The 24,314-nt window shown below is 44.2% G+C and overlaps 1 protein-coding gene across 1 annotated transcript in view; it reads left to right on the forward strand.

Annotated features, from left to right (window-relative positions):
- The window catches only part of Mocos (molybdenum cofactor sulfurase), a 48,355-nt gene extending 26,066 nt beyond the window's left edge, over positions 1-22,289 (forward strand). Inside the window, exons 9-15 of the mRNA XM_031365150.1 lie at positions 3,060-3,222; positions 6,890-6,968; positions 10,408-10,532; positions 14,364-14,469; positions 17,597-17,735; positions 20,498-20,602; positions 21,871-22,289. Of these exons, the coding sequence (XP_031221010.1) occupies positions 3,060-3,222; positions 6,890-6,968; positions 10,408-10,532; positions 14,364-14,469; positions 17,597-17,735; positions 20,498-20,602; positions 21,871-22,023 (870 nt within the window). The 3' untranslated portion in view covers positions 22,024-22,289. The remainder of the gene's footprint in view (positions 1-3,059; positions 3,223-6,889; positions 6,969-10,407; positions 10,533-14,363; positions 14,470-17,596; positions 17,736-20,497; positions 20,603-21,870) is intronic.
- The last annotated feature ends 2,025 nt before the right edge of the window (positions 22,290-24,314 follow it).

Genomic DNA, 24,314 nt, shown 5'->3' on the forward strand with positions numbered 1-24,314 from the left:
GCATGTGGAGGTGTGTACATGTGTATGCATGTGGAGGTGTGAGCATGTATATGCATGTGGAGGTATGTATATGTATATGCATGTGGAAGTGTGTACATGTGTATGCATGTGGAGGTGTGAGCATGTATATGCATGTGGAGGTATGTGTATGTATATGCATGTGGAGGTATGTGTATGTGTATGCATGTGGAGGTGTGTACATGTGTATGCATGTGGAGGTGTGTGCACGTGTATGCATGTGGAAGTGTGAGCATGTATATGCATGTGGAGGTATGTGTATGTATATGCATGTGGAGGTGTGTACATGTGTATGCATGTGGAGGTGTGTGTATGTGTATGCATGTGGAAGTGTGTACATGTGTATGCATGTGGAGGTGTGAGCATGTGTATGCATGTGGAAGTGTGAGCATGTGTATGCATGTGGAGGTATGTGTATGTGTATGCATGTGGAGGTGTGTACATGTGTATGCATGTAGAGGTGTGAGCATGTGTATGCATGTAGAAGTGTGTGCATGTGTATGCATGTGGAGGTGTGAGCATGTGTATGCATGTGGAGGTGTGAGCATGTGTATGCATGTGGAGCTCAGGGGATGATGTTAGGCATCATTCCTTAGGTGCCTCCATCTTGTTTGTTGAGATTAGCCTCTCACTGGCCTGGATCTCTCTTAGTAGGCTTACTAGCCAGCTGCACTCAGTCATTTTCCTGTCTTCACTTCACCAGGATTACAAGTACAAGCCACCACACCTAAGTTACACAGGTCTGGTTACATCTACCAGACCTGAGTGTTTTTAGGGGAGTCTGGAAGTAACCTTTTGTAGATACTGAATTATGTCACACACTTGAAAACATGCTGTTCCGGTGATCTTCCTCGCATTGGGGGACAGGTGGCTTTCCTTGGCTGTCAGCCAGCTTTAGTTATCTGAAATACAGTCTTCCTTGTTGTGGCCAATCTGAAGCTGCAAAGATTCCAGACTCTTGATTCTCTGGGACGGCACAATCTCTGGCTCCTCAGAAGGCTCCTCGTAAGAGATCATGACTGTTTGTTGGCCTGCTTTCCAGGGTGGTTCTCTGGGAGCCTGGATGTAAAATGTCTCTTACGGGTCATGTAACACTTCATTCCCAGTTGGTGGTACTGTTTTAGGACACTGTAGGATCTTTGGGAGGTAGATTCAAGCTGAAGAAAGTGGATTTTACAGCTCAACTCTGCTTTTGTCTCTTCATTGCCTCCTGGCCTGAGGAAATCAGAGTGAGCAGCTCACACTTCTGCCACCATAGGCTCAAGCTGTTCCCACCACCATGCCTTCCCCACTATGATGGGTTGTACCCTCAAACCAGAAGCCAAAACAAACTATTCCTCCTTTCCATTGCTTCCATAATGTCAGGTTTCGGTCACAAGGCGTATACAACAGTGAGCATGTGAGCTCACAAGTCCTGAGCAGACAGGGCTCTGCCTCTCCCTTGTTTTCAAAGATGGGCTATAAGCACAGGAAGAGCACACCCAGACTCTGAGGCTCAATAGGCTTGGGTTTTTTCTATCCATTCTTCTTCTCCTTTTTTTTTTTTTTTTAACTTTTAATTGATTCTTTGTGAATTTCCCATCATGCACTCCGATTCCACTCATCTTCCCATCCCTCCATACCTACCCTCTGCCATGTATCTTTCCTCCAAAAGAATTCCAACCAACATCTCATAGTGGAAGCTGCAGCATGTCACAGTGTGTCACACAGTAAACCCTTTTGCCCAGACAGCTTTTCTTGCAAATGACCATTACAGTGAGTCATGGTCTGGCTCACGGCCTCTGGCTTCTGTTACACCATCAATACTGGATCCTCACTGGGACTTCTCTTGGATATACTGACTTCAGTCCAATCCTTTTGGTTGTGAATGGCATTGGCGTACAGTATCTGGACACATAGATATACTTTGTATTTAAAATCTGCACAAATATGAATAATGCAGGTTTGCTGGTTATTTTTTTATTACTGGATTGCCATGAGCTAGAGTCACCCAGAGAGAGGAAATACTACTTTGGTTTTAAAAACCCAGTTATGTTCTATGAATGTGTTTTTGTTTTAATCCAAGGTGTGGGATAAGAGGTTGCTTCCCAGCAGGTGATTATGATTTGCCTGGTGCACTAGCAGGGGTGTGGTTTTTGCCAGCTACAGAGAGTTTAATTCTGGGGATTCTGGAGAGGGTATAAATGGGAGAGCCCTGAGAGGACAGTGGCTGCTGATCCTGCTGGTGCTGCTATTTTTGCTATTGCTGGGTTGCTGGTTGCTGGATGTTGGGTTGCTGGATTGCTGGGATGCTGGGATGCTGGGATGCTGGGTTGCTGGGTTGCTGGGTTGCTGGGTTGCTGGGTTGCTGGGTTGCTGGGATGCTGGGATGCTGGGTTCCTGGCTTGCTGGGTTGTTGTTTGCTGGTTGGAGATATCCTGATTGGATTTGCACCAAGAATCTTGATTTCCCTAATCAGCAGGAAGTAGTCTAAAGGGGCCTACTCCCCCTTTCCTCTCTAGCCTTCTTTCTTTCCAACCTAGTATAAGCCCTTTCACCCCCAAAACTGCTCTTGGCCAGATTACTTGTCATACCGATTGAAACTAGGACAGCAAGAAAACTTATACAATTGAAGTGGAGTGGACTAATTCAGTTGACCATTTCAGTATAGTTACATGTGCGTAGTGTAAGGATACAACTGGACCAGCATCAACTGCAGTGGAAGGTTACACAGAAAGGGTCTGTGGGCCCCTGTGGGGCCTTGGGGTAAGACAGAACCTTGCTACTGTAGACTCCTGCATTCTGAATGTTTTGCATGCACATACCTTTCCTTATCAGTGGAGAAGGTTGCACACTGGATTTGGAGACTAAAGGGAAGGTCTTGAATTTCCACACTTTTTTGCAAACCTCCCTCTGTTGTGTGTCTTCCTCCTCTCATCCTTTGAGAGGATACATTGACTTTATGAAGGCCATCTGCATGTATATAATGATATGGAAGTCTTTGATGTAGTGATATGGATAATTTTGAGGAGCCCTTACCTAAATCCCCTGCTTTTGTTTAGGTGACCAAGTGGCCTGTGGGGAGCCAAGGGCTGCTCTACGACCGAAACTGGATGGTTGTGAATCACAATGGTGTTTGCCTGAGTCAGAAGCAGGAGCCACGGCTCTGCCTGATCCAGCCCTTCATCGACCTGCAGCAGAGAATCATGGTCATCAAAGCAGAAGGTATGAAATGGTTCATTTCCACAGCGAGACCGCTGGGGCAGCTTCCATTCTCAGACTAGAAAACAAAACAAAAGCCTGATGGTCTCTCCTCTCTCAAATGTTAGCATTATCTTCAAGTAAATGAAACCATGACCAGGGGAGACAACAGAGAGGTGGTTTTCTTTTTATTTGGGGGGAATTTGTCAGAAGAAATGGGATAAAAGCCTGGGATCTTAGGGCTCTCTGTACTTGCATTCTTTGTCCTTACCCACCATGCTTTGTGTTTTATGCTTTGTTCTTTCCTCTTGAACATATAAGAGAGAGCTCTGTCCAGTGACTTTCTAAGATGACGGGGGTGTTCAGCAGCTACACTGTACAGTTGGCAGCTGCTGGTCATATCTGGCCATTGAATCTTCAAAATGTGCCCAGGCAGATACCAGAGCTGAATTTCAAAACTTACTATATTTTAATTCATCTAAATAGCTATACACTTATCTAAATGGCTATAGTATTCACCAGCACAGAGGCAGAAATTAACATAATACAGAGCTACACTATCAAGTTTAGATAATATTTAATATTTGGCTTAGTTTCTTAAGCTTCCCTCTCCTTCCTGTATTTTTTTTTCCTTATACAAATCATTGTATGTGTGTGAGTGTGGGTGCACATGTGTGTGGACATCACAGAACCACTTTTAGGAAGTCAGTTCTTTCTTCCCACGTTGCTTTTGAGACAAGGTCTCTCTTGTTTTTGCTGTTGTGTTGTATACTCCAGGCTAGCTGGACCTTAAGCTTTCTATTCTCCTGTCTCTGACTCCTATCTCATTGCAAATGTACTGAGATTACAGAGGCATCCCACCATATCTAGCTTTTTATGTGTGTTCTCAGGATGAACTCAAGTCATCAGACTTGTGTTTTAGGCACTTTTATCCATTGATCCAATGGTAATGGTGATAACCATTACATATAATATATAATATGATATATGATATATAACATGTAATATGTAATATATAATATATAATAATATATAATATAATTTATATCATATAAAATAAGTATGATATATAAATTAATATACTTATATTTATAATGTATTATGTATATTATATTTATATATACTATATATAAGTATATTATATTTATATATTTTATATAAATAAAGACTAAAATATATAACATATATTATATGTAAGCTATATATAATATATACTTATATATAAATTATGTATTCTATATAAATTATATATACTATAAGTATAGTATATATAATATTATATATTTATATCTGAAATTCTCTACAGCTCTGCTGGGTCTTCCCCCTCCCCACTTGCAGAATATCTTAGTTTCTACCCAACTGTAGTTGAACTTTTATGACATCCTACAACCATGTCTTCATGACTTTGTCTTTTGCCTGTGTTTTTTCTGGTCCCATGGTTGAGTTTTCCTTAAACCAATTGGTAATATTTCTTTTTTTTTTTAATTTATTTTATGTGTATGAGTACACTGTAGCTGTACAGATGGCTGTGAGCCATCATGTGTGTGGCTGCTGGGAATTGAACTCAGGACCTCTGCTGGCTCCACTTGCTCCGGCCCCACTCATTCAGGCCCCACTCGTTCAGACCAGCACCCGCTCACTCCAGCCCCCGCCCACTCCAGCGTAACTCACTGTAGCTGTCTTCAGATACACCAGAGGAGGGGTGATTATGAGCCACCATGTGGTTTGGTTGCTGGGATCCGAACTCAGGACCTTTGGAAGAACAGTCAGTGTTCTTGCTCGCTGAGCCATCTCCCTAGCCCCGGTAATATTTGTTAAGTTCCAAAGTGAATACTGATATTGACCCTTTGTTCTACTGTAAGAATTTTAATACATGTGCATATTTGTGTAACCACCCCCTACAGCTCAAGTACAAAACCTCATCACCCCAGGGAAGCTCATGTGCCACCCCTTTTGTTGTTTCTCTTTCTGCAACCTTAATGTCTGATGAGCAAAGAGTCAGTGGAACCAAGGGCATCTATCATATGTGAAGTTCAGCAGCAGCTTCCTACACTCAGCATGATCGTTTTGAGATCTACCCAAGTCCTGCATATAACATGACAAGTAGCTGTGTGCTACTGAAAAGTGTGTCTGAGTATGAATGTCATAAGGTGCATTTGTCCGTTGCTTAGCTGAAGGGCATCTCAGTTGCTGCTGACTTTTTTTTTTTTTTTCCCGAGACAGGGTTTCTCTGTGTAGTCTTGGCTGTCCTGGAACTCACTGTGTAGACGAGGCTGGCCTCGAACTCAGAAATCTGTCTGTCTCTGCCTCCCAAGTACTGGGATTAAAGGCGTGCGCCACCACTGCCCGCCCGGCAGCTGATTTTTATTTTTATTTATTCACTTAGTAGTTTTAGAAGAAGAAGAACACATTTAAGAAGCAAGTCTCTCTTCTCCTGCTCAGGCCTCATGTCTTCCAGTGTCCCGAGTATCCTCCAGACACACCTATAAGACATAACGTACCAGTAGCCTGACGAGATCTGCAGCTTCCAATGGACTGAAAAGCTCCCAGTGCCGTGGCTGCCTCAGAGTCCTCTCTGCTCTGCCATGGAAGAACTTCCTGTAGCTGCAGCTTCCCTGTCCCACCAAGGCACTTTCGCAACATGGGGGAAACAATAGTAAGCCCTGTTGGAAATGGCTCACCTTCTGCCTTTTCTTAAGGGCACAGTGCTTTTGTTCTTGTGCTGTTCTGTTGCCCTCTCCTCTCTGTCTTGGGGTCCAGCTCTTCTCTAGACAAGTGGCCTTGTAGGACCCTTGACACAAACATGCTTGGGTCTCATCGTCTGTTAATGTGTGTGATATGTTAGTGGATTATCTTGTCTGGAACTATCCTTCTGCCTCGAGGAAAAAAAATAGTATGTGGTGATATGTCTTAACGCTTTGACTAGATAGTATCATGTTGAGTATTTTTATATCTTTTTTATTAGTGATGTTGGAGTGTAGATTTCTTTTTCGTATACCTTTTATTCAAGTTCATGTACCCAAGATACTAATATGTTATTATTTAATCTATTACATGTGCATGTTAGTCCTGTATTTATATGGTGTATATAACAATTGAACAATGTTGGAATCCCTTTCCAATTTCGTAAGTGCAACTTTTTAAAAGCAATGATGATTGTTGATGCATGGCTAATCTAATTCTGGAAATACATACTCTCTGCCAGTAGCTTCCTTTACAGCAGCATCCTTCCTGTCTATTTCTCCCATCTAAGTGCCAACCAGGCCTGACCCTGCTGAGCTTCGTAGACCAGATGAAATCAGACGTGCTTGGGGCAGTATGACTATCTACTTGTCTGTTTCTAAGGGCTTTAGGTAGCTTCGAGAACAATGACTTCAAAAACTAGACTCCTAGAGCAGAGGAATCTATTAAAGAAATCTGTAAAAGGTCCTGGGGACTGTGGTTGCCACGGCCCAGTATGGATATCACACCAGGAAGCTCTTTGAAGCACTCACTGTGGTGCTGAGAGTGAGGAATAAAGTCTCTTTGCTTTCAGCTTCTAAGAGCCAGCCACTTTCCTCATCTAACCAAATTCCAATGTCATTAAAATTAATGTGTTTCCTAACAGTGAACATTCACTTGCACAGTCATCTGCTTTGTGTGATGCTCAGTTTGCTTCTACCTTCTGTTCATGAAAACTTCTGTTCATTAGGGATGGAGCCTATACAGGTGCCTCTGGAGGAAGACGGTGAACAGACCCAGATTTGCCAAAGCAGAGTGTGTGCAGACAGGTGAGGCTTGAAGGCATACAACACGCTTGGCTCCATGAACACAGTGGTCCAGAGGGAGGAGAGGGCTTTGCCCTATACCGTATTCTCCTTACTCCTACTCTGTCTGCTGCACACTCTACCCAACCGTGCAGGCTTCATGCCTAATCAGCACGTTCCACTTTCAAGTCTGTATTTGCTGTTCCCTCTGCCTGTCATGCTCTTCCCTATTTATGACTCCCAAGGGCTTATTCCCTGCCCTCCTCACCTGTCTCATTCTCATCAGTAGTGTTTTAGCATCTGTATCCCTTGTGACCTAAATACGACCTATTCCTAAAAACACACAATAGCAAATTTTCCAATAATGAAAACCCTGTCCAAGCAAATACCAACCAATCTTCTCCCTCAATAAAAAATGTAACTTTAGACAGTTCACTAGAGATTTATGAATAATAAGCAGGAGCTGGGGAGACAGCTAGGTCAATAAGGTCAACACTCAAGCACGAGGAAAAATATGTGTGTAATGTTATACCCTTGCAATCCCAGCATCGGGGAGGAGGAGACAGGTGGTCCCAGGGGTGCTAGCCACATGGATAAGCCCAGGTTCCAGGAGAGACTCTGATACAGAAAGCATGGGATTGAAGGATGACTCAGTGGTTAAGAAACTTGCTGCTCTTCCAGAGGACCTGGTTTGGTTCCCAGCACCCACGTGATGGTTTCCAACCATCTGTAACTCCAGTTCCAGGGGATCTGACATCCTCTTCTAAGCTTGGCAGGCACCAGGTTTTGCATATCTGTGCATTCAGGTAAAATGCTCATATTGATAAAATAAATCTTAAAAAGAGACATACAGTTAACAAATTGAAGTTTTGAAAGAAATAAAGTTGGATGGCTTCTGAGGAATGAAACCCAAATTTGACCGCTGGCCTCCACACATACGCCCATATGCTCATGTACCTGGACACAGATGTGCATCCCACATGTAAACATTGAATATACACCCACCTATCCCCCACCTTATAACTTCTAGATTATGAATTATTTATTAATTAATGCAAACCTTGGATGGAAAGAAATACAGGTATGTTCAGTAGATAGTAGGACTGCATAAATAGATGTGTTTCCCTTGGCAACTGCTGTGGATTCAGTCACCCAAGTCATGATGGGACTTGCTAAAGTTACACCTGAACTGAGCCCAAGTGTCTGTGTACGTTACTTTTTTTCAGTGCTGTGACCTAATATTTAGGGAGAGCTTCTCAGTGGGGGAGGGTAAATTTTGGCTCGTGGTTTGAGGGTTCGGTCCCCATGATTGGGAAGGGATGGTGTCAGGAATGGCTGCTAGCTATGACAACAGAGTTCAAGGATGCTTGATCATATCTTGACAGATAGAGGCAGAGAAAGGGGAATGTAGCTGTTGGAATAGTCTTTGCCTATCCCCCTTTTAGACATACAGCCTATGGAGTTGATGCTACTCATAGTTAGGGTGTGTCTCTTCTACCTCAGTTGGTCCTATCTGGAAGCATCCTCATGGAAACTCTCACAGACATGCCCAAAGGGGTGCCTATAATTTCCTAGTGTTTTTAATCCAATTAGTGTGTCAATCAGAATCAACCACAAAGCTCCCAACAGATGCACAAGGATTCTTCTGGAGGTTTTCCCTCTAGGAAAGAAAAAAAAAAAAGGTGTTAATGTGATGATGATGCCCAACAGAATGTCTGCCATCTTGGAGGCTGAAGTGTTAAGCAGGGCTACATCTTCTTGCTAGTAGTATTTGTACCAATTTTTACAGTTTTAACAATTTAAATATTCATTCCAGTGTATTTTTCACTGGGACAATGAATTTTGGGTAAACACTTTCCCAACTTGCTATAAGCAAAACTGCTGACAGAAAGAAATATATTCACATAGTGATATGTATAATTATTTTCCCTATTTATCTGTGTGTGTGTGTGTGTGTGTGTGTATGTGCGTGTGTATGTGTGAGTGCATGTGCCATAGCATGTGTATGAAGGTCAAAGGAAAACTTGTAGGCATTAGTTTTCTTCCTCTACCATGTGGGTTCTGGGGACTGACTCAGGTTATCATGCATGGCAGTAAGGGTCTAACCCATTGAGAGGTCTTGCCTGTCTAGAATATGTGCAGATATTTACTTAGTCGCACATACATTTCACTTGGCTGCATCTGAGTTGGACACAGTGTAAATAACGTTATCTAGATGACTGGAGGCCAGAGGCACTTCTGCTCAGAACCATGGGTCTGTGGTGATGGCTGTGACCTTGGTGTGGTCTCTGAAAGCACAGGGGCTAGTGCTACAAACTGGCTTCTTTGGTCTCAGGTCCTTCCAGAAAGGAGCCAGCTATTTTCCCCAGGAAAATTAAAGTTTTCAGCAATATCTACTTTGTAACCTAAGATATTGTGATCCCAAGGTAAGACGTCATGACCTTGGATCTTTACCATATACATTTAAGAAGATTCTAGAGTATCTTCGAGTTTATTTAATTTCATATGTCTAAGTGTTTAGCTTCCATGTGTGTATGTGCATATTGTATGTTCCTGGTGCACTCAGAAGTTAGAAGAGGCATCATTCCCATGGTCCCCATCCTCCTACCTTGGGCAGGAGCTACAGACAGCAGTGAGCTGCCATGTAAACTCTAAAAACTGAACTCAGATTCTCTAGAAGAACAACTGCACTTAACAACCGAGCTATTTCTCCAGTCCCAGGTTCTACACTTTTAAAACACCAGATCAACAGATTTACTTACACATCATTACCTCATAGTCTCAGCATTAATTTTTGTGAATGAAACATATCAGCCCATGTGATCCTACTATGAGAGGAAACATTCCATCAGCCCCATTGTGAAAACCAGGACACGAGGGCTGGAGAGATGGCCCAGCCTGGTCTACTGCCTGCTCTTCCAGAAATCTTGAGTTCAATTCCCAGCAACCACACTGTGGCTCACAACCATCTATCATGGGATCTGATGCCCTCTTCTGGCATGCATGTGTATATACAGATAGAGCATCATACATAAAATAAATAAATAAATCTTTAAAAAGACAAAACAATAACAACAACAACAACAAAAAACCAGGACATGATTCTGGGTTCAAGGCCTTATTAAAGCAAAATATCATGCTAGAAAGTCTCAAAGTCTGATCTATGTGTTCCCAGTGTCAGCAATTAATTTAACGAAGGTCTTTCAAGAGGGTGTGTAAAAACTCTGAAAGCCTCCCATGGACCCCACATCTCAGATTTTCTTGAACTTGGGAGAGATCTCTGGAGCTCTCTAAGCTGTCTGCTTCAGGATGCCTGGTTGTGGGGACTTGGCAACATTTGTGTGTGTGTGTGTGTGTGTGTGTGTGATATCTTATTTTAATTTGCCTATTTTATATTTGAATAATTGTTCAAAGAGCTGCTACATAAACATTTTATTTATTTAACTTATTTCTTTTTGACCAGGGTAAATACTTATGATTGTGGAGAAAATGTTTCAAGATGGCTGTCAAAGTTTTTTGGCCGTCTATGTCATTTAATCAAGCAAAGTCCACACTTCCAGCGAAATGCAAGGAAGACGCCTAGAAAAGGTACCTCACTGGGACAGAGTGTTGGGTTACTGTGCGTGTCACACCCAGCCTAGAAAGTGGATTCATAGGGCAACTGACTCCTGACTTCATCTCGTGACCACAGGACACACTGCAAGGTTCTAAGCTGGGAGTTTTGTGACCTGCCTTGAGGGTTGGGGTACAGCTACACTATGGTAAGAAACATGGGGATATAGAACCAAAGCTGGCAAATCTTGATGCAGCAATGGGGGGTGGCACAGAGGAGAGACCAGGCCTGTGGACGCACAAATGGAATCGGAGCAGGATAGCAGTGGGCTTATGATTGCTTCCAGAATGCCTTTCTCAGAACAAAATTCCCTGGGTCTAGCTGGCCTTACACCAATCCTGTTCTTGAAGATTTTAGGGGAAAAAAATTATTATTCCCCAGAGTATTTTTACATTTTTATCTAAAGTTTCAAAGGAGTTCAAATAGTTGCAAAAGATAGTATCTGCAGAGCACTTTATTTTTATTTTGTGTGCACAAGTGTTTTGCTTACATATATGTCTGTGCACCACATGAATCCCTTAAAGTCCAGATGCTGGAATCTGCTCCTCTGGAGCTGGGATTATAGACAGTTGTTAGCCACTGTGTGAGTGTTAGGAACTGAACCGGGGTCATTTGGAAGAACAGCTAGTGCTCTTACCTGCTGAGCCATCTCTGCAGCCCTGCAGCACATTTTATCCAATGTTATTTTGAGTTAAAACGTGTACAGGAATCTTTCCAACTTGTCCATAGTTATTTCAGTGCTGTGATAATCATCTTAATGCCATAGCAATGCAAATTTCATGAGTTTTCATTAAAATACATGTATGTGAGCTGATATCTCTGTGTATATATGTAGCATATACATAAATATATATGTTTTTAATATGTGTAGGATCTGTGTATGTTTGTGTGTATGTGTATGGTGTGGTGTGTATGGTTTGTGTATGGTGTAAGTGTATATATATATGATATGTGTGTGTGGTGTATGTGTGTATTTGGTATGTGTGTATGTGGTGTGTGTGTGCATGCGTGCATGTGTGCCTTGCTTGAGAAAGAATTTCTGGCTCACTGCTGCTTACACTAGACTAGATGGACCTCAAGCTCTTAGGTCAACATGGGCCTTTTCGTTCAAGCCTCAGTTCTTGAATAACGACTCAGAGGCCCTCGGAGTCCAGGTGGGGACTATTTCCACCTCACTATTTCCCAGAGTTCCCCTCTTTCTGCCACATGTCCCATCTTCTAATCTTGCCTCAGCTTATTGGCCATCAGATTTTTATTGACAGGTGAGGATTCCATAAAGTACACAAGAGATTATCCCTACATCCTTGGGATTCTCCTGGTTCTGTCTCCCATCTCACTTTAGGTGTGCAGGAATTACAAATGCACAGTACTGTATCTAGTGTTGTGTAGATCCTGATAATCTGAGCTTTTACTCTCATGCCGCATGGCAAACACTTCATCCACTGAGCCATCTCCCCAGCCCGTGTATATGCCTTTGTTTATTTTTGGTTTTTGTTTCTTTCTTTCTTTCTTTCTTTCTTTTTTTTTCAAGACAGGGTTTCTTTGTGTAGCCCTGGCTGTCCTAGAATTAGCTCTGTAGATCAGGCTAGCCTTGAACTCAGAGATTTGCCTGCCTCTGTCCCTCTGTCCCCCAGGTGCTAAGATGACAGTATGCCACCATGCCTAGCATTTGAATTCTTTCCTTTTCCTTTCAAACTTGTATTTCATTTCTTCTTCAGTAGAATCTTGTCAGAGCTGTTTCATGCATAGAATTCTCTTTCTGCTTACCCTCTCACATCTCTATAAAACTAAAAACAATATAAATTGAAACATATAAGAAGGCTATAAAGTTTGCTTAGACCATCTGGGTTAGGAAATTTCTCTTGGATTAAGTTCTTATGTCTTTAGCAATGTCTAGTCAATCAAAACAACACAAATCTAAAGTATAGCTTGAAAAATAACTATTGAACATAAAGGGCAAGTCTTGGAACGCTAGCAGGGCTTTCCCAGGTTTGAGAGTCTGTCATTTGCAGACAGACCTGGTACTGCTCGCATCACGTACTTCTGAGAAATCTCACGAACGAAGAGCAGGGGAAAGGGATCTTGGTTAGCACGCTGTCACTCAGCCGTCTTCTGAGGTCTGTGACCAGATCACAGGGATCTAAAATGAATTGCCTTTCATATCTGTCACTTGACAGCTTAATTGGGTCCTGCAGTTCCCTAGCCAGTGAAGGACTGGCTGTCACCTGACCTGTGGGAGGATCTTTTGCCCCTGCTGTGGAGACTTTCATTTCCCCATTGCTGGCTCCAGGGTTTGAATGGGACTTTTGTTTGCTGTGCTGGAGGTGGTCAGCCCCCAGGGCAGTGAGCATTGGGAGCCCTGTGGCCTTTCAGGGGAGAAGGCCCTTTGTAGAGGATGAAATGGTAACTCCCTTCTTAGGCTGACCAAAGAGGATGGAGTGGGATCACATACTCTGGAGACCACTGTCTCTGCTTAAAGATGCTCTGCAGGTTCTGACTCAGCCAACCCTTTATCACCATCTTAGGTAAAAATAAAAGAACTTCACAGATTCTTTCAACAGTTTTTTCCCCCTTTATAATAGCTTTGAATCTGTTTACTTCTACACAAGTACCATTCGTAAACCCACTGGCTGCTGGATTATTTTCTTCTGTTTATTGCTAAAGTCTGCCTGCCTGTCTGCCTGCCTGCCTGCCTGCCTGCCTGCCTGCCTGTCTGTCTGTCTGTCTGTCTATCTCATTCTCTCTGGTTAGACCTAGAAGGTCTTTGTGGGACTGTAGAGGTGACTTAGTAGTGAGAGGCACTGGCTGCTCTTCCAGAGGACCCAAGTTCAATTTCCAGCACACACATCGTGGCTCACAACTGTCAGTCATTCTAGTCTCAAGTGATCCAATTCTTCAGGTTTCCATGGATAATGCAGACAAACACCCATATGAATTCATTCAAGGGCTGGTGAGATGGCTTATCGGGTAAGAACACTGACTGTTCTTCTTAAGGTCCTGAGTTCAAATCCCAGCAACCACATGGTGGCTCACAACCACCCATAATGAGATCTGAGGCCCTCTTCTGGTGTGTCTGAAGACAGCTACAATGTACTTATTTATAATAATAAATAAATCTTTGGGTCTGAGCGACTGGGGTTGACCAGAGCAAGCAGAGGTCGTACAGTCAATTCTAACAGCCAGATGAAGGCTCACAACTATCTGTACAGCTACAGTGTGTACTCATATACATAAATAAATAAACAAATCTTAAAAAATATCAATAAATTCATTCAATACATATGCAGGCACACATGCACACACACACACATGTATGTATACATGAAAATAGATGATGGAAGCCCTATGTCAGCGTGCACACATCATAAGCCTCCCAGTCTTGCCAAGGGCAGGCAGGGCTTGCTCTAGCCCTGCACTTTTGCTTCCAAGCATTGTCTTAAGGCTGAGTGTGGTGGCACACGGCCATAACCTGGGGAAGTAGAGGCAGGAGGATCGGGAACCCGAGGCCAGCCTGGCTATGTAATAAGGCCTTGCTACAGAAACAGAATTTGTCAGAATAAATTCATGTCAGCGTGTTATTATTTTCTTCTCTGGATTATTTGATGTGGAGTACACTAGGACCTTATTTTTCCTCTTCTTTCTGTCTTTGGAGAGTTTTGAGCCATGCTTAGAACATCCTTGCTTTCCCCAGCATTGACATTTTTCCCCTTGTGGGAGGCATCTGCCTTTGGAAACCGCAGGGCTTGAGGCTGAGACTCGCCAGCCTTTCCTGGAAAGCAACCCTTCTGTCTGTGTTTCCTTTTCAGGCCAGCCTCCCGGTACTGCTGTTGCCCTGTCCCTGGTGAATGAGGCTCAGTATCTGTTGGTGAATACATCAAGTGTTCTGGAGCTTCAGCAGCAGTTAAATGCCAGGTTAGACCCTTTCCCTGAGGCCAGGAGACAAATATAACTATTTGTCCCTGGGGGGGCCTGGTATCACCCTAGGAAGGAAATATCTGGAAGGTGGTGAGTCCAGACCCTGCCATTACAGTGAAAAATGAGGCTCAGTGATGTTAGTGAACCCTTTGGACCAATTCTTGTTTGTCTGCCTTCCTTCCTTCCTTCCTTCCTTCCTTCCTTCCTTCCTTCCTTCCTTCCTTCCTTTTTCCCTCCTTCCTTCCCTACTCCCTTCCTTCCTTGGGTGTGTGCGTGCACATACATGCATAGAGAGGTATGAAGATATCTATCTACACAAGTGGCTGTGGAGGCTACAGATCACGGTTAGGCTTCTTTCTCAACCACTTTCCATCTCGTTTTCTGAGACAGGGGTCTCTCACTGAACCTAGGACTAGGTTAGACCTGCTGACTCTCAAGCCCCAGGATCTCCCTGACTCCACCTCTCCAGCACTAGGATCACAAGTGGGTGCCACCAAGCAAGGCTTTGTATGCTAGTGCTGGGGACTGAGCTATTACCATGTGAGCCCCTTCCTCAGTTCCCATTAATCATTCCCAGGGTTCTCATTTACTGCCTGTGTCCATCAGCCTACTGTAGCTGTAGCAGATGTTTGGGGCAATCATCTTGGAAAGCGAATGCATGCCTTCTGAAGCATCAGTCATGACTGGTGGCCCTGTGGCTTTGGGCCCACGTGGGACATCCTAGCAAGAGTACATTGTGAGAGAACGGAGACAAGCTGGGGACACCCACAGTTCCCTTTGGAGACATGTCTCCAGTGACTCACATACTTCCTGGTGGTGCCACGTCTTAAAGTGTTTACCATTTCTAGTGGTAGAGTGATTGGGATCCAGCCTCCACCATGGGCCTGTGAAGGCATTTAAGGTCAAGACTATATAGTGTGTTCCATGGTCTTTCTTGATACTCTCATGAAACATGGAGAACCCCCAGCTCTGGTTTTAATTATTCTATTTCTACTCCTTGTTTTAATTTGTTACCAGCTTGACCTAATTTCATTGCACACCCTCCTACTGTCTCCTGCCTCTTAGGATTCCTGCCCTACTTCACACAAGGGGTGCTTATAAAAACGTTTTGAGTGTGATTACAGGCAGGTTTTGTTTGTCGGATACACCTTCAGACACAGCCAGTGTCCCCGGATGCTCACCCCCCCCCATGGCTCTCCTGAGGGTACAGATGCAGTTAGGGTACCATCTCAACTCTAGGAAGTTCTGACCACACCAACTCCTCATTTTTCCTTAGAGGAAACTCAAATCTGGTAGCCAGGGAATTAATTAGGGAAAGTCATCCAGCTGTCCCATCAGGCCATAGTGGGCACAGGCTCCTCATTCCTCATTCTCAGGCCAGGAAGGTAGATACATGCACCTGGGACACTTCTGTTTTCATATGCCATGTAGACTTCTGCATACATGTTCACACCTTGAGCAGCAACAGACACAGCTGAAAGGAGGCCATGGGACTCTCCGTGACTTTCCCTCAAGACCGGCTGTTAAGAGTTTCTAGTCTTCTGAGAGAACACACTCTAGGGTTCCCTGGCCATGGACCAGTTTGTTTTCCTCGGGTGCAGAATTGTGACACAGCTTTGAGGTTTCTGGTGTTATGAATTTTCTCAGCATCAAGGGACCTTCTCTCCCACATGCAGGACAAGGGATAATGAATCTGACATTTTCTGGGTCTGTGATGTGGAAGGTTAGAGAAGACAGGCTTGCTGTAACCCTGGTTCCTGCCAGCAGGGAATGCTTCCCAGCAGCTGGTTTAGAGCAAGGCTGGCCAGCCCCAGTGATGTCATAGGCAAGAGACTCTGAGCAGGGGCTTGGTGTTTTTTTTTTTTTTTTTTTTTTTTCTCAGTGTTCTAGATGCAGATTGGTGGGCTCTCCCACTTGCATGGGAACACAGTAGTTTTCAGACAAGAAGCCTTCCTTTATTACAAAACACAAAGGAGCTTGTAACAGCTTTGAGAGTAAATCTGGAATCAAGGGACACTGCAGTCCCTTCAGGTTGCCAGAGGTGCTTGCGGTGAAGTTAGGCTTGGATCTCCTAGTCCCTGGCTCCGGTGTGACCACTGCCTTTTAGAAGGGACTCACAACCCTTAACCCCTCTACATCAACCCACAGAATTTCAGCTCTGCCCCCAGAACATAGTCTATCATGGTTAGTCAATGTCTCCTGCTCCTTCCCAGCATATACCAACTTAGAACATCTAGAATTTGGTCAAACTATGAAAAGTCAGATGTGTGCATCCAAGTGAACCCAGATCTAGTAGGGATCACACCCCACTTATACCTCATCCGAGCCAACCCAGCTGAAGATTATTATTTAGATTTCTTTCACTGTAAATAGTTTCGCTCATTCTTTGACTGAACAGAGTGTGTGTTCCCGTGTTGGGGGAAGTTTTAAGAGCTGTTTGCAGTGTGTTCCTCTGAATGGACTGGGGTGTATGGCAATATAGAAGGTCATTTTGTAGAAGTAAACAAACTTTCAAACAGGAATTATACAAGCTGGGCCTGGTGACGCATGGCTATAAAAATAGCACTAGGGATGCTGAGGCAGGGGGATTGTATATTTGAGGCCAACTCTGGTAACATAGGGAGATCTTCTCTCATCAAACAACCAAAAAAGATCTTATCCTCTATGGTTTTTATTTTATTTACTTTATTTATACTTTATGTGTGGTCTGCATGAGAGAGTGCAGTCTCTATTCAAAGCAGGTCTTTATAGTTCAGCCTGCTGACAGCTCTTGCCCTGTCTATGCCCTGACCCATGTTGTAGAACTGGTATTTTCTGCATCATTCCTTGTTCTCTTTATGCTGCTCATCTGGCTTCTTCATCTAAGACTTATCCACCCTTTGCCTCCTGTATGCTTCTCCTTGGAGCTGGGACCGTATCCTAGGGAGGGGCCATGGCTATATCTGTCAGGTGTGTGTGTGTCTTGCTATTCTACTCATGAGAGTAGTTTGTTCTGAGCATCCAGGCCTCAGGCCAGAGAAGAATTGGTATAGTCAGGCATGGAGTGCCAAGTGTGTAGAATTGTTGCATCAGTGTGGGCATGTGCCATCCCCCTCCATTCACCCTTCTTGGTTCGTCTAAACAGTGATGAACATGGAAAGGGGGAGTCATTCTCTGTGAAAGATCTCATCTCCCGCTTCCGTGCCAATATCATTACCAAGGGAGCCAAGGCTTTTGAAGAAGAGAGATGGGATGAGATTTCAATTGGCTCCTTACATTTCCAGGTAAGTTTTAGGAGGTGGTTAGCTTTCCTCAAAGGCTGCCAGTGACTGTTGTTTTTAACTCCAGAACTAGATGGTGGCAGGCGCCCATCTCTCTATTTACCATCTTCTGTGGATCACATTTGGGCTTAAGTCTGTTTTCTGTGAATGCTTGTGTGTATGGGAGCACATCCTCTTTATTGATTGATGCTGGAGCTCCCATTGCTATAGAGCTCAGGGGTGACCCAGGAGCTTAGTGACCACTTAAGGCCTATGACTATTGCTACTGCCACCTCTCCTTTTCATCTTCTTTCTCCTCGTATCATCTTCCTTTTCCCTCCTCCCTTCATCTTTGTCCTCTCCTTCCTTCTTCTCCTTCCTCCTGTCTTCTCTCTCACCTCCCTTCCTCTGTTTCCTCCTCCACTCTCTCCTTCCCCCTCACTCCTCCTCCCTCCCCTTCTTCCCTCCTTTCTGGCTTTTGCCCTTAATGGCATCTATGGGAGATTATAGTTAGAGGCATGTCCATTGACATCCATTCGCAGTCCCCAAGCCTTAGTCTTAAATGTGCAAGAAGTAGAAGGGAAGCTCCAATCTAAATCTCTATTCCTTACATGACTGACAAACTCATGAGGTCTGCCTCTAAGTCTGGCCTTCCTTCATCCAGGGGCAAGCCAGTCTTCTGCCTCAGGCCTTTGTCCTGTTGTCTTTTCTAATTACCATTTTGCTTAGAGGTCACTTTCGTGGAAGCTGCCCATTAATATGTTTCTACTTGGCTTGCTGCCTGCATTATCCCCCAGACCACACAGGGTATGGACCATGTCTCCCTTTTTTTCCTAGCATGTCTCTGGGACCTAGAGCATCCTGGCTGTGCCAGTGTCCAGTAAATAATTGTTGGAAGAGGTAGACTGGAGGCTGTAGGGAGGGCTCACTGTTGGACAATGTCAGCTCTTTAGTGGGTATGAATTGATCCTGGTAATTGCAGAGGTGTAACCTGGCTGTCGCATGACTGCCATGTGTCCAGGCTCTGTGCCTAAATGGAACACCAGTCTAGCATCCAGAAAAGCAGTAACAATTATCTAAATTGTTATCAGTGGGTTCTCAGATCTTGGGTGGTTACCATGAAGGGGCTCGATGATCTTTCTTATCCTTGAACTCTATAAGATCTCATTGGGGCAGCCATTGTCTCGAAAATCACTTTCTTTTCTCTCCAGTAAACCTGGTTCTGGCAGCATCTCTCCTGTCATTTTCCTGTAAGCTGACCTCCTCTTCCATTCTTATTCTCCATCACTGAATCTCTGCTGTTTTAAAAGCATCTGTTCTAACACAACCTGCCGGACACCAAGGTAGGTACTAATCTACCTTGTGAGATATTTGGAGAGATAGAGGGAAGACCTGAGGGAGGAGGAGGAAAGAAGAAAGAGGGAAGGCCACAGGGAGGAGGGATGCAAGAGGGAGAGAAAACTAAACTATGCCAGGAGCACTGTCAGAAACCCATCTGACAACAGCAACAAAGGACCTTTCTGTGAGACATCTCAGAATACTTTGTTTTCTTTGGGCAGCATTCCTAACCTTGGAAACAAATTAAAGTTAGGCTATTAATGCTCTTTGGGCCAATAACAGTCCATCATGTCAAGGAAGACTAGACAGAAGGAGTGAAGCAGCTAGTCACGCTGAGTCTACAGACAGGAAGTGGAGAGCAGTGGATGCCCGTGCTCAGCTGCTCTTTCTCCTTTTTATTAGTCTGTGACCCCAGCCCATGAAATGGCAGTGACCACATTTAGGGTGGGTCATCCTACGCCCACTAGCCCAATCTAGAAGCTCTCTCATAGACAGGTCCAGAAGTGAGTCTCCTAGGTGAGCCTGGATGCTGTCAAGTTACTGGCTATTTACCACACGAGACACCATGACTGCTGAGTTTTCCCTTTTAATTCTTCACATGTCTGTATGTGACTTATTTTCAACAAGAATTTGTGACAGTAAATGATTTTTTTAAAGATAAGAAAAAAGGCTTAAAGCTGGACTTGGTGGCATTCACCTTAATCCCAGCTCTTTGGAGGCAGAGGCGAAGGCAGAGACAGAGGCAGAGGTAGAGGCACAGAGAGGCAGAGAGGCAGGGAGGCAGGGAGGCAGGGATACATACCTACATTCTATATTGTTCTATCAATAACTCCAAGTTATTACTTACTATGTTTCACCTTGGCTACTTGTAACTTCAATTGGGCCTGTTTTATGTAGTGTTAGGAATGGAACTCAGGGCTTCATGAATTCCTGGCAAGCACTTAGCTCTCTGACCCACATCCCCAGCTTCTTGTAGGCTAATTTGAATCCTTGTGATAAGCGCCATATAGATGTGTTACCCTCAATACTATGTGATCTTCAAGATACATGTTTTCATATTCTCAACTATATGAGGACAGATCCCTGTTCATGAATCTATGTTAATACTTCTAGTTCCTTTTAGATGAAATTTCTGTGTATAGTTGGTGCTCAAAGCTCACAGTGCCCTGTGCCTGGCTCGGTGGCGGCTTCTGTTTGTCGTCACAGTTCTGAGTCCTTTCCTTTCTCAGATTCCTCCCGTCTCTAGGAACCATCAAGATGGTCTTTCATGTCTTTCTTTTTCTCCTCCACAGCCCCCATGCAGTAGCCTTTCAGCCAGCAACCCCACGCGGGCCATTCCCAGAAAGTGCTGCAAGAATGGCCACTTCTGTGCTTAGGGTTGGCCAAATGTCTCTGATTCCACCATGCAAAGCATGATGGCATCATCGCATGTCCCCTCTCCCTGCCAGGTTCTGGGGCCTTGTCACAGGTGCCAGATGATTTGTATCGACCAGCAAACTGGGCAGCGGAACCAGGGTGTTTTCCAGAAACTCTCTGAGAGTCGGGGGAGAAAGGTGGGTATGTGTAGGGGGGGACGTGTGCTCAACATGGCGCCTCATCTTCATCTTTGCATGCCATGGGCACATGCCCATGCTGTTATGAGTGTTGAGTAGTTCTCAGCAGTGCAGGGTTTGTTAACCTTCCCAAAGCCAATGCTCTTACCGAGGTCCCGAGCTTGCCTGTGGTTTCCTATTATTTTTCTTGCCATCTGATGCTTCGTCCAGTGTTGGTTGTTGTTTGTTATAAGCATTTTAGTGTTCTCCCATCTTATTGAAATAGAAGGAATATAAAAACAACAGGTCTAGGTTTGTGGCTCAGTGGTAGACTGCTTTGCTCACCTAGCATGTACCGAGGTCTGGTTTCCATCTCCTTATTGCCTCAAGAAAAAAAATTAATTCTAGTAGCTTGATCTCTATTCTCTTCACCGCAGAGATCTTATAACAAAGTAAGTTAGCTCTGTGTAGATGGGTGATCTGCTGAGAGAGCTCAGGAAAGCTCACGCTATTAAGCCCGGTGGTTCATCTCCTCAGGGGGTTAAGATAACCCTGTGTTGTTGTTGTAAATTCTCGATTATAAAAGCGGAGCATTTACTATGCGTTCATTCTATATTACAAATACAAGATTCATTAGAAGCATTTATTTTCACCTCTGCATTTTCTGTTAGGACTTTGTGAAGCATTCCAGTCAGGCTGCATTGAAATATTCTTGAAGCAGGGTATGATGGTAACACTTAGATCCTCCAAAGAGCTCGAGGACATCCATGGTTACATATAGAATTCGAGGTCACCCTGCATTAAAATGAAGTCTGTCTCAAATAAATAATAAATAAACAGGCTGGGGAGATGACACCAAGTGCATGCTTTGCAAGCTCAAGAGCCTTAGTTTGATCCTCAAAGCTCTCTTTCTCACTCTCTTACTCTCTCTCTCTCTCTCTCTCAAACACACACACACACATTCACTCACTCACTCACTCAAAGAACTGGACACTGTGACACATGCTTGTAATCTCAGAGCTGGGAAGGCAGAGGACAGATCCCTGGAGCTCTCCGGCCAGCCTGCCTTACCTGGTGAGTGGCAGACCATGAGAGACCCTGTCTCAATAAACGAGGTGGGCGGCATCCGAGGAACTGCAAACAGGGTCTCCTCTGGCTTCTGTCTGCATCGTTATACACACCCAAACACATGCCTCTGCCTTCTGAATGCTGGGATCAAAGGCATGCTACAAATGGTTTTAACTTTTAAAATAACACGCCTTGTCTTTTGACTGTTGCCTCCATCACAGGTGAACTTTGGTGTGTACCTGATGCATTCGTCCTTGGATTTATCATCCCCGTGTTTCCTGTCAGTGGGATCTGAGGTACTCCCGGTGTTGAAAGACTGTGTGCAGTGTCCTGATTCACCCTCTTCCCAGAAACACCCAAGTGTTATCTCCTAACATTTCTTCTCCCAAGAGTATTAAAGTTTCTCTTTACAACACTGTCCACCGTTATTGACACCTGCAACTTGATTCAGTAGAACTTTGTCTTAGAATGAATGCTGCTCTTTGCCATTGGAGTTGAGCCCACTCTTACCATGTGGCCTCTGACCCTTCTGCTCACTTGCACTGACAGAGGTCAGCAGAGTGCTGCTCTGCCCACCAAAAAGGCTCCCTCACATATCCAAAGAATGATCAGTTGTGGTCAAATTAAATATTTCATGAGACTCCAGAGATCAAATTTTTTTGTTTTTAGTTTATTGAGTACAGTGCAACATTGCAAAAATCAGCTGGCTGGCAGGAACTAGAGCACATTGTCTTCCTAGTTTTCAATCTATATATTTTTAGTTGCAAAGGTTGAGGCATGATTTCATGTCACTCAGGCTGGCTTGCTCTTTCTGCCTTTACCTGGTGCTGGAATGTGCTACCAAATCCAGCTTGACTTGTGATTGTGAAGGTGTGAGTGTGTGTGTGTGTGTGTGTGTATGTGAATGTGTATGAATGTATGTGTGTTCACACTTAAGATTTCTCTGTCTTAATTTTTCAACTTTTGTTTTTAGACAGGGTTTCACTGTGTATCCTAGGTTGACCTAGAACTTACCCTGTAGATCAGGCTAGTCTTGAACTCACAGAGGTCTACCTGCCTCTGCCTCCCAAGTGCTAGGATTGTAGGTATACACCTCACCTGGCTTCTATGTATTTTTGATGGATTGAGACTTTTTTGATCTATAGTATCTTTTTGTAACTAGTACTTTTGCAGCTGTCTGATATGTCATGTTGATGTAGCCACTTCTGAGAATTATGAGTCTCCTCTCATAAATAAATATAAATTCTGAAATTCTTGAAAAAATATTAAATTTAGTTTAACAATTTCTTTTTTTCTTTTCTTTTTGTTTTTTTGGGTTTTTTTTTGTTTTTGTTTTTTTCCAGACAGGGTTTCTCTGTGTAGCCCTGGCTGTTCTGGAACTCACTCTGTAGACCAGGCTGGCTTCGAGCTCAGAAATCCACCTGCCTCTGCCTCCCAAGTTGTTGGGATTAAAGACGTACGCCACCACCGCCCAGCTAGTCTAGCAATTTCTAAAAAGATTATATATGGTGGCTATGTTGCTCTATTTCAGGTGCCCAGTGATGTTTCACTTTTGTAAGATGAAGTGAGTTTACACATTACACAGGACTGCCGGGCTGGAGATGGTGTGCTTTCTTCTGCTTTCTTTTCTACATTGTCACACTTGGTTATGTTTGCGAATGAGTAACATGGGCAAGCACTCCGCCACACACCTCGCACATCCACCTTTAATTCTCTCAGACTCCCTGTGGAGCAGGCATTGATAACCAGAGAGGTGAAATGACCCCTGGAAGATGGGAGAAGCAGTCCCTGGCAGAGCTCAGACTACAGCTCAGTCTGTCTGCCCTCTCTCTTCACTGTTGCAAACTGCTGAGTCATGATTGTGGGCAACACTCTAAGATGGATTAAGTCATGTGATCTTTTTGAAAGGGATTATGAGAAATTTATTATCTTCATATTGTTTATAATGAGAAAATTGAGGCCAGGATAAGTTGATAGACCGATTTAGGTTCTAGAATTGAGACCTTGAGGGTGCTGTGTATGTAAGGGAGCAGAGATCCGAGGGGGCTGAGATCTGCAGGATCTGAGCGATTAGAATCTGGGAGTTGGGCAGAGATCTAAGGGGAGTTAAGATCTGAGGGGGGCTGAATTCTGCGGAAGCCTGAGCTCTGAGAGGGCTCGAATCTAAGGGGACTGAGACTGTGGGGCTGGTGTCTAGAGGGGCAAGATATGAGAGAGGTGGATTCTGAGGGGGGCTAGACTCTGCAGAGGCTGAGAGCTAGAGAGTATGCTCTGACCACGCCACTCTGGGAAAGCTTAGTAGCAAGCGGTCCTGCTTCAGATGCACAGGCAGTGTGGTAAACATAAGCTCCCGTGAGTGACTTCTTCCCAGTGGCACCTCCCACTGCATAACCGGACAAGGTGAGTGAGCTGGTGGTTCATGTCAGCCAGCCACAACAGGATGGTCCTCTGAATAGCAGTCCAGGGACAGGGTAGTCTAAGAGGTAAGATTAGCCTGGGGAAGAAAAGGGAAGTCCCGTGGAGATGGGCAGGACAGGGCTATCACCTGTCCGTCTTCTTCTGTCCACAACTGGCTCTGGTCTCCAGGGTCTTCAAGCGTGTCCCCAAATGGCATCTGCTGTTTCAGAGTGACTTTGCCTTGGTTAGATGATGTGATTGGACCAAT

Source organism: Mastomys coucha, unplaced genomic scaffold (genome assembly GCF_008632895.1).
Source record: "Mastomys coucha isolate ucsf_1 unplaced genomic scaffold, UCSF_Mcou_1 pScaffold13, whole genome shotgun sequence".
NCBI classification, from domain to species: Eukaryota; Metazoa; Chordata; class Mammalia; order Rodentia; family Muridae; genus Mastomys; species Mastomys coucha.